We start from the raw sequence: 11027 nt of genomic DNA on the forward strand, positions 1-11027 counted from the left end.
CCCCCGCTCCTCCTCATCAGGATTTATAGGTGGTTCCTGGCCTCCTTGAGGACCTAGAAGACAGCGTTCACAGAGGGAGTTAGATTTATAAAATAGGAAATTCATCCACAATTACTATTAGACCTCGGCACTCTACTTTCCTGAGTAAGGGGGCTGTCCTGTCATCTCACTTGACCCTTCCAATAAGGGGCTGAGAAAATACAGGTGTTTTCTCATCCCTATTCTGCAGTTGGCCTGTGCTGTCCCTCTCAGGGGTGACCTTGAGTCTAGAGCCCACATCCTGATCATGAGACAGGACTCCCCCCTCCCCCACTTACAGCTTCAGTCAGCTCAGAGGGCTTAGGGAGGCTGGCCGTGACACCTGTGTGGTTTGGCAGCCCAGTTCATCCAGCCATTAGAATTTCAGACGTGATAACTCGGATGTGTTAATATGAACTTGGTAGAGTCGAATATACATCTCCTAAAAAACATGCCCTCCCCCCCAAAAAAAAACTGGGTAGCTGACAGAACACTGTGCTAAGTCTGTATCAGTGTCCTAGACTAGAAGTAAATAGAATCAAGCCGGAGCTCCCTGTTTCTCTGTAACCAGGCCTATCACAACCGCCTTCCACTACTTAATAGATGGTACCAGGTTCTATAGACAAAGGCCTGATGTGGGGACAGGGAGGGAGGAACCTGTGGAGGCATTTTGAGAAGTGTCCCATTTCCATGGCAGCAACGCTGGCTTTGGGGTCAGACCACCTTCCTTCTCGTCTCTGTCCCCCACTTACTAGCTGTGTGACCCTGAGCAAGCTTTCTTTTTTCTTTTTCTCAATTTTTTTTACTGTGGTAAAATACACATAAACATAAAATGTACTATCAACCATTTTAAGTATAGAGTTCAGTGGCATTAAGTACATTCGCACTATTATGCAACCATCATCACCATCCACTCCCAGAACTCTTTTCATCTTGTAAAGCTGAAATCCTGACCCCATTAACTAACTCCCCATCCCCCCTCCTCCCAGCCCCTGGCACCCACCATTCTCCTTTCTGTCTCTATGAATTTGTCTACTCAGGTGCCTCATAAAAGTGGAATCCTACAGTATTTGTCTTTGTGTGATGGGCTTATTTCAATGAGCATAATGCCCTCAAGATTCCTCCATGTCACAGCATATGTCAGAATTTCCTTCCTTTTGAAGACTGAACAGTATTCCATTGTTTGTACAGACAGTATTTTACTTATTCATTTCTTGGTAATGAACACTTGGGTTGTTTACACCTTTTGGCTGTTGTGAATAATGCTGCTATGAACATGAACATGGGCATACAAATATCTCTTTGAGACCCAGATTTCAGTTCTTTTGGGTGTATATCCAGGAGTAGAATTGCTGGGTTATGTGATAACTGCCAAACTGTTTTGCACAGAGGTTGTACCATTTTACATTTCTACCACAGTGCACAAGGGTTCCAGTTTCTCCACATTCACCAGCATTTATTTTCTCTCGTTTTATTGTTGTTGTTTTTTTGGGGGGGGGGGGATTTTTTGTGTGTGTGTGGTTTTTTTTTATAGTAGTCATCCTAACAGCTGGTGTGAGGTGGTATTTTTTCATTTACATTTTTTTAATGATTGTTGATACTGAATCTTTTCATACACGTATGCTTGTTGGCCAGTTATATATCTTCTTCAGAGAAATGTCTGTTCAAGTCCTTTGCCCATTTTTGAATTGGGTTGTTTGGTTTTTTTGTTATTGTTGAGTTTTAGAAGTTCTCTATATATTCTGGTTATTCCCTGTCTTTTAATACACAAAACTTTTTAATTTTCACAAAGTCCAATTTGTCTATTATTGTTTTTGTTGCTGTACTTTTGGTGTCATATTCAAGAAATCATTGACAAATCCACTGTTGTGAAGCTTTTGCCCAATGTTTTCTTCTAAAAGCTTTCTTATTTTAGCTCTTACACACAGGTCTCTGATCCATTTTGAGTTAATTTTTGTGTAAGTGTTAAGGTAAGGGGTCCAGCTTCGTTCTTTTGTTTGTGAATATCCAGTTTTCCTAACGCCATCTGTTGAAAAGACTACCCTTTTTCTATTGAATGGTCTTGGCACCCTTGTAAAAAATCATTTGACCACATATGTGAGGGTTTATTTCTGGGCTCTCTGTTCTGTTCCATTGTCTGTGTGTCTGTCTTTGGGCCAGTACCACACTGTTTTGATTACTGTAGCTTCATAGTAAGTTTTCAAATCAGAAGTGGGCATCCTTAAGCTTTGTTCTTTTTCTAGATCATTTGGCTTTTTGGGGTCTATTGAGATTGCATATGAATTTAAGATTGATTTTTCATTTCTGCAAAAAAATCCTCATTGGGATTTGGTAGGGATTTTATTGACTCTAGATAGCTTTGGGGGTACATCTTAACAATATTTTCTTCCAGTCCATGAACATGGGATATCTTTTCATTTATTTATGTCTTTAATTACTTTCGGCAACATTTATAGTTTTCACTGTACAATTCTTTCACTTCTTTGGTTTAGATAATTCCTAAGTATCTTATTCTTTTTGATGCTTTTGTAAATGGAATTGTTTTCTTCCTTTTTGATTATTTATTTTTAGTATATAGAAATGCAACTGGTTTTTACTCATTGATTTTGTGTCCTGTTATTGTGATGAATTCACTTATTAGTCTTAACAGTTTTTGTGGAATCTTTAGGATTTTCTATATATAAGATCAAATCATGTACAAAGGATAATTTTACTACTTTTTTTCCAGTTTGGATGCCTATTATTTCTTTTCCTGCCTAATTGCTCCGGCTGGAATTTACAATACTATATTGAGTGGAATTGATAAAAAGCAGGCATCCTTGCCTTGTCTCCCTCATCTTAGAGGAAAAACTTCCAGTCTTTCACCATTGAACATAATGTTCACTGCAGTCTTTTCATATATGTAGGGATATGTTGAGGTAGTTTCCTTCTATTCCTAGTATGTTGAGTATTTTTATCATGAAAATGTATAGAATTTTGTCAAATACTTTTTCTGCATCAATTGAGATAATCGTGTGGTTTTTTTTTTCCTTCATTATGTTAATGTGGTGTGTTATATTGATCAATTTTCATTTGTTGAACCATCCTTGCATTTTAGGAATAAGTACCACTCAGTGTATAAATGGTCATGGTGTATAAACTTTTTAATATGCTGTTGAATACAGTTTGTTAGTCTTGAAGATTTTTGCATCAATATTTATAAAGGAATTGTATTTTTCTTGTAATATTTTTATCTGACATTGGTATCAGGACAATGCTGACCTCATAGCATGAGTTTGAAAGTGTTCTTCTCGCTTTAATTTTCTTGAAATATTTGAGGAGCATTTTGTTCTCTAAAAGTTTGGACCAGTGAAGCCATCTGGTCCAGGGCTTTTCTTTGTCAGATTTTTTATTACAATTTAATCTCCTCACTAGTTATAGGTGTGTTTAGATTTTCTCTTCATGATTCAATCTTGGTAAGTTTTGTGTTTCTAGGAAATTGTCCATTTCATTGAGGTTATCTAATTTGTTGGTGTACTATTATTTATAGTATTCTTTTATGACCTTTCTGATTTCTGTAGAACCAGTAGTAATGTACACATTCATTTCCCATTTTAGTAATTTGAGTGTTCTTTTTTTTCTTAGTCAACTTAGCTAAATGTTTGTCAATTTTGTTGATTTATTTTTTCAAAATCAACTTTTCTCTATTTTTCTATTAATTTTTCTCTGTTTTTCTATTTCATTTATCTCTGCTTTAATCTTTATTTTTGGGTTGTCGGAAAAGTTATGACACATTTTTGCAACGAAAAACAGAAAAAATATGTCATGACTTTTCTGTCAACCCAATATTTCCTTCCTTCTGCTAGTTTTGGGCTTAGTTTATTATTATTTTTTTCCAGTTCCTTAAGATGTGAAGTTAAGTTGTTGAAATGGGATATTTCTTTTTTAATATAATCATTTACAGCTGTAAATATCACTCTTTGCACTGCTTTTGCTGCATCCTATAAGTTTTGGTATGTTAAGTTTTCATTTTCATTTGTTTCAAGATATTTTCTAATTTTCTTTGTGATTTCTTCATTGTTTTTTTTTTTAAATGTGTTCAGTTTCCATACATTTGTGAATTTTTCAGTTTTGTTATTGATTTCTAATTTCATTTGGTTGTGGTCAGAGAAGATACTTTGAATGATATTTACCTTTTTTGAATCTGTTGAGATTTGTGTCCTCACATATAGTATATCCTGGAGAATGGCCCACATGAACTTGAAAAGAATGTGTATTCTGTTGTTGTTGGGTAGAGTGTTCTGATATCTCTTTCAGATCTTGTTGGTTTATTGTATTGTTCAAGTCCTCTATTTTCTCCCTTACTTTCTTGTTCTTTCCATTTTTAAAGTTTCCAACTATTATTGTAAAACTGTTTCTCCTTTCAATTCTGTCAATTTTTGCTTCATATATTTTGATGGCATTTTATTAATGCATAAATGTTTATAATTGTTACATGTTTTTTGCTGTATTGACCTTTTATTAATATATAATATACTTCTTTGTCTTTTGTAACCTTTTTTTTTTTTAGCTGAGCCATCCTGCCACCTGTTGGCAGCTCAGCGGCTGCTCAGCTTGGGCCGGGACTCGAACCGCTGTTGTTCAGAGCTCAAACTCTTCAGCAAGCTCTTAACCAACTGAGCCGCTCAGCTGGCCCTAACCTTTTTTTTTTTATTTAAATTCTATTTTGTGTGATATTAGTGTAGCCATCCCTGTACTTTTGATTATTGTTTCCATGAAATACCTCTTTCCATCCTTTCCCTTTCAACCTATTTGTGTCTTTGGATCTAAAGTGAATCTTTTGTAAACAGCATATAATTGAATCATGTTTTTTTTCTCTTCATTCTGCCAGTCTCTGTCCTTTGATTGAAGAGTTTAACCCGTTTACATTGAAAGTAACTACTGATAAGGAGACAGATATGTCATTTTGGTATTTGTTTTCTATGTACCTTATAGCTGTTATTGTCCCTAATTTTTTTGCATTGCTGTCTTCTTTTGTGTTTGTTTGGTTTTTGTACTGAAATGTTTTAAAAACCCTTCTCATTTCCTTTTGTGTGTGTTCTATAGCTGTTTTCTTTGTGGTTGCTGTGGGGTTTACATTTGACTTTCTAATGTTAAAACACTCTAATTTGAATTTACACGAGCTTATTGAGCAAGTTTTCTGGTCCTCAGCTGTTTTATTTGTAAAATAGGAGAACCTGTTCTACAAACCTCAGAGGATTTTTTTGAGGTTCAAATATTAGTCGGTATAAAAGCTCCTTGTAAGCTGTTAAACATGTACACGTCATTAACTCTGTTATTGTTATATTTTCCTTGTACTTGCAGTTGTATTCTAGACTTGACTAGGTGGGTACATTGGTGGTTTTGAGTTGCAAATAAGCATAACAATGTTTCGCAACTCATTTTTAATTGGGCTTTCATAGAAATATAACTGTCTTCTAGATCATTTTTTTCTTTTTAAAAAACTCTGACTCAACAAGTATGTGTTAGGAACCTGCTTTCTTCACTACACTCTGCTAAAGCATATGGGAAAAGCAAAAAACTCATCCTACCCTGAAGTAGCATAAAATACAGCAGGGAGATGGGACTGGCACAGAAGGAAACTTGTACAGCTACCCAGGAGAGACCAGCAGGTAGTAGACACAGTGGAACAGGCTCTGACCACTGGGTCCTGGGCCCACTGGAGCAGGAGGAAGTGGGACTAGGCAGGAAGGGGGGGTGAGCTGCCTAGGAGAAAAGAAGGACCAAAGTACAGGAAGGAGCAGTGTGCACAACTTGGGTAGAACAGTGTGCTCAGAGGACACATTTTATGAACAGGGAGCTGCAGAAGGCTCCTTGGAAGTATTATTGCTCTTCGTTTTGCAGGTGGGGATGTTGAGGCTCAGAAAACGTTTTGCCCGAGGTCACACAACTAGTTAGTGTGGAGCTGGTTCTAGAACTCTGTTGGATCTCTTGAGTCTCAGGCCAGTCCTTTGTCTAATGTGCCAGGGTTTCCCTTGAACCTGGTTGGCCCTGGACGTATCACACTGAGCTTTAAAGCATTAAAATCCTTGTGTAAAGTGATGGAACTTTCATCATAGCACTTGCATTATGTTAAAATGTTTAGGATATTGGATATTTAAAGGTGGGGAATGAAAAACAAACTGACATGTACTGTAAATGAACATGACAGCCCACTGCAGGTGAAACGAGTGAGCCAGCACTGCCACTCCTGGCATGGGGAGACCTCAGAGCTGGGGTGCTGAATAAAGAAGCAAGCTTCAGGGTGCCCGCTGCAGACTCCATTTGTGGGAAAACAACCTACAACACAACAGTATATTTCAGTCTGCATGCACTTATATGACAGACAGCACCTTGGTGGGGGCCGGGGCCAGGGAGGCTTTGCCTGTAAGGAGCTCTGTAGCTTACTCTTCCTGTCCGCCCCCTCTGGTCATCAGAGGACACTGCTTTGTCTGTGCCACACGCACCACCCTGAGCATCTCTTCGTGGGCCCCCGGAGACCAGTCTCTCCTCTCCCGGCTGCCTGATAATTGTCTTGACCTCACAGCCTGTTTAGAGCGAGGCAGGTAGAAGGCTGTACATAGTGTGTCATGTCTCACAAGTTGTGTGTTACATAGATCCTTCTACGGGCATTCTACTTCTGCAAATACCTGTTTCTCTTATTCTTCATATGATCGGGCAAATTCTCAACATGAACTTAGTGACATCCTACAGGTATTTAAGAACCTACTATGTTATGTGCTGTTTTATTTATCTTGAGAGCTCCAGTAGCTTAAATTCAAAGCAGATGAGGTCTCAGATATGAAAGCCCTTTCATTGCAAAGCACTGTGCCCATCAGGGAGGATGTTATTTAGTGACATGGTATCTGGCATCAGGGAGGTCCAGATTTGCTGAAAGGAGCGAGAAGTCCACTGTCACTTGTGGCATGAGGTGGCATGTGCTAAGTTGCGATAGGGGGTGGGAGTGCCACAGGAGTGGAGAGGAAGGAATGGTCATATCCAAATGAGCAGATGAGGGACAACCTTGTGGAGGTGGCCTTTCAGGTGGTAAGTCGCAGATGCCACGGTGTTTTCGTGGTTTCAGTAGGCAGAAATTGGGGTGGAGAGAGAAGGTGTTATAGGTGGGAGGAGCTGCTTCAACAAAGGTGTGAAAGTTAGAAAACTTGACATCTAATCTTGGCTTAGCTACTTTATCCCTGTGGAGGGCGGGCTCTCAGCCTGCTTCTGCTGCTGGCTTGGAGGGAGCCATTGGCTGCAGTTGCCCTTGAATGTGTGGGTCTGAGTACTGCTCCTCGTGTACCTTCTCCCAGGGAGTCCTCACAGCCCACCCCATCATAACATGTTTCTTCTCTTTTGTGATAACCCATTGCATTTCCCTCTCCTCTAGACTCTGGCCTTCTCCCTGTTGCTGTGGCCCTGGCAGATATATGGGATAAGTAGTAGGCACTCAATAAATACTTGTATAATGAATTTCTCAATTAAGGGACATGCTGTTGTCACCTGGGGTTCTCCCCAACCCACCCCCACCTTGTTTTCTACTTTATGATTGCTTTTCCTGCTGCTAATTCAGTTGTATCTTATCTTTGCAGATGAAGCTACTAAACTTATATATAAAGAGGGCCCAAACCACGAACAGCAACAGCAGCTCCTCCTCGGACGTCTCCACACACAGTTAATGGCAACACCGAGTCTCTGCGTAGCCCTAGAAGCAGTCGGTGGTGCCTCTCAGAGACCTTCCCCTCCCCTTCATCGGCTGCCCCATCAGGACAAGGAGGCCCGCAATATTTATTACAATCAGTATTTTGGTCCCTTCCAGCTTTTGTGTAGAATCTTACTGGTATTGAATGTAAATGAAGCAAGGCCTGTTTTGCCGTCTTCATACAAAGCAAAAGGAATAAGAAAAGAAAAGAGCCATACTTACACATGTCTTCTACAGCCTGCTGAGATCATCAACCCATGTGTGTGGGGTGCTGTCTTTAAAAATCAGAGCTCTTTAGCCAATAGTTGTAGGAAGTAGCATTTTCTCTTCAGTTAACAGAGTTGAGGACGGTGTGTTAATTTGTATTTCTCTTTCATCTTAGCTAACTTTCTCCTGGATATGGCCTGTGTGGGGCAGGCGACCCCACCTTCCCCCTTTCACTACTGCCACCATGAAAGGGTTGTCCATCTTTAAATTATATTTTGAGACCTACTAAGAATGTGAATTGGGTCTTGGCAAAAAATGGAGAAAAGCCTGAAGATGGCTTTTTAACAAAACACATAGAATTTTGCTTATAATATCTAGACTGCAGGCTGAGTGCCCTCCCTGTGGTTTAGAAGGGCATCCTCTCAGTCTTCTTCCAGTTCAGGCGCCCAGCCCCACTGAACAATGCCATAATGCTGTCGGCCCCCACCCTAGAGCTTCTGCTCAAAAGAATCCTTAAAGTTTATATCCAAACACAAAAATCAAGGTAAATGTATAGCATCGTTAGTGATGCCTAAAATGGCATTTCATGAAGCATGGAAGATATCAGAAATAGTTTGTTTTGCTACTAAGATCTTTAGGAAACACTATTTTACCAGGGCTTCTCCCTCAACCCTGGTTTTTGGTGATTCTGGCCTGGCGCCATCCTTTGCTTAAGCTGCTCAATTCTAAAAGGTTTTCACTTGGTCTAGTAAATGGCAACTCGACCATCTCAGTTTTGACTTTTCTTTAATTTATGACTAAGATCAAAGAGAAGCCTAGAGAGACCAGGTATCTGAATTTTTTTTTTTAATTTATAGACTGAAGTACTTCCTTGATCATCTGTTGAAATAGTCATTGTTTAAGGAAAAAGTAATTATGATGAGTGGCAAATTGCAGAAAAAGAGTATTTGAAACACAATTTTAGAGTATTTCCTTTTCTTCAATAAGAAATTACCAGAGAAACTGCCCCTTTTAAAAAGTTTTTTGAGGGTTTGATTGTTCCAAAGTAACTATAGATGTGGAGTCTGGCTAAATAAGTTTTGAGTAAAATTCTTAAAGCCAAATGGAACTTCTTAATGCAATCATAAAGATTTCTGTCATCTCTTAAGTACTTTAGAGCCTCTAAATTGAAAATGATTTTTTTTCCATGGAAAATGCCTATTCTGATGTAAATTTTTAATGAAGTGTTTGCAGTTTTGGTGCAGAGTTCCTTCAGCTGGCAGTGCTGAGAGGCAGAGATTGTGTGGTTCTCAGCACTGACCTCCACAGACCCCCGTCTTCTCTAACCCTCCAGCTTTGATGTTGGGAGTTGTGAAAGACACTGTAGCAAATGTAACTCATTTTCATTCAGATATTATTTTACATACTTTATTTGGAAATAGGCTCTGAAAATGAAGGTCCAGGAACAGTGAAGCCAGGGTGCCTTTACTGTGTGTGCGTGTGTGTGCGTGCGTGCGTGCGTGCGTGTGTGTGTGTGTGTGTAGGGGTATCTCACACATGTAGGGAGTGCCCCACTGCTGCTGTTGAGGGAACTTCAGGGGTGCATTTTAAGTGGTTGAATATTATTGGCTTATTTTTTGGCTCAAAACATAGCAGGACCAGGCCTCACTTTCATTGTTAAATAAATACTGTTTGTTAATATTTCACTAATGGGATTCTTTTGTACACTCTACAAGTGAGTCAGCAGAGCATCTTTGATTACTGCTCCATTGTAGAAACGTGTATTCTGGCTAGGTTATTTATGAGTTTTTTTATGCCTCGTGTTTGGATAGACCTTCCTCAACTCTTGATTCCCAGGTCGCCATGGCCCCCGCCTACAGTTGGGAAGAATCTTGAACATTGCCGAATGCCCTCATCGTCCTCACAAAGGGCTCGCCTTGATGTCACTTGCCCAGCCTTCGTCTCCTGACTTAGACATACAGGCACTCACAGGTGTCTTGGCCTCAGTCCAACCGCTGCCCGCCTCCGAGGACACTCGCATGCCGCCGCCACCTCACAGGGAGGGCCGCCAGGCCCGCCGCCCTCGACACCCTGACAGCTGCAGCTGCCTGGCCGCTTCCCTGCAGGGCCCCTATTCAGATGACACAACAGAACACGGAAAAACAAAGCACCCAAACTGAGTTTGCTTCCCCTGTTTACCTGACTGTCCAGGACCCTCAGAGCGCACCTGACCCCACCGCTGGGGCCAGATCGCCCAGCTCCTGCTCCCCTTCACGCTGCTGCGGTCGCTCGTGAGGCCACAGCTGCAGGGGAGGCTCGCAGCGCCCTTCCAGTGCCGGGGTCGCGCGGCCCGGTGCCCGCACTGCGGCGGCACTGCCTCTGCAACTCTAGCTTATCCGCGCCCCCGTGCGGACAACGCAACGGATTTTTGTCTCATCTTTTTCTTTCCCTTCCGCCCTTATTTATCAAGCATAAATATTACACATTGAAGAACAGCAAATAAGAACTTTGTAGACTTCCACAGGACTTTACTAACAATGGTGTTTGGAAATGAAAAAAGAAATGCTCTGAAAAATATCAGCCACCAAAATAGTTTTGTCGGCACTGTGTTCACACGCATGGTCCCCACACCCCTAAGTTGGGTTTTTTGGGTTTTTGTTTTGTTTTTTCCTTGCTTTTTCATGTTACATCCATATCTGTATTTATATCTTATTTGTTTCACTTTCAGGTGTATCATGGCAAATGTACAGTTTTTTTTTGTTGTTGTTAATAATGTGCTAGGATTTGCTAAAAAAGAAAACAAACACTTTCAAGTTTGCCCTAGAATAAATGAAACTTAATTCAGTTTCCTGCGTTGGGGCAGTCTTTTTATCACCGTACCCTGCAGAAAGCTTGTCCCATATCCCTGACGTCATAACATGGCCACATCTATAAAGAATCCGAGGGGACTCCATCAGGGCACCTCTTTCTCTTCGTGTTAAAACAGGTCTAACCCTAGGGGCACTTTCCCACCTGACCGGGTGCCCAGGGGCTGCTGTGTGCAGTGTGGGGTGGAAAGGTTGGGCATGAAGACCCCTGCTGAGCTGTATGAGCAGAGGGCCTCCCT

General features: G+C 40.7%; 1 protein-coding gene across 1 annotated transcript in view; it reads left to right on the forward strand.

The window, feature by feature from the left end:
• The window catches only part of CLASP1 (cytoplasmic linker associated protein 1), a 285385-nt gene extending 274619 nt beyond the window's left edge, over positions 1 to 10766 (forward strand). Inside the window, exon 41 of the mRNA XM_019667264.1 lies at positions 7626 to 10766. Within this exon, the coding sequence (XP_019522809.1) occupies positions 7626 to 7712 (87 nt within the window). The 3' untranslated portion in view covers positions 7713 to 10766. The remainder of the gene's footprint in view (positions 1 to 7625) is intronic.
• The last annotated feature ends 261 nt before the right edge of the window (positions 10767 to 11027 follow it).

The sequence above is a fragment of the Hipposideros armiger genome, unplaced genomic scaffold (genome assembly GCF_001890085.2).
Source record: "Hipposideros armiger isolate ML-2016 unplaced genomic scaffold, ASM189008v1 scaffold_491, whole genome shotgun sequence".
NCBI lineage: Eukaryota > Metazoa > Chordata > Mammalia > Chiroptera > Hipposideridae > Hipposideros > Hipposideros armiger.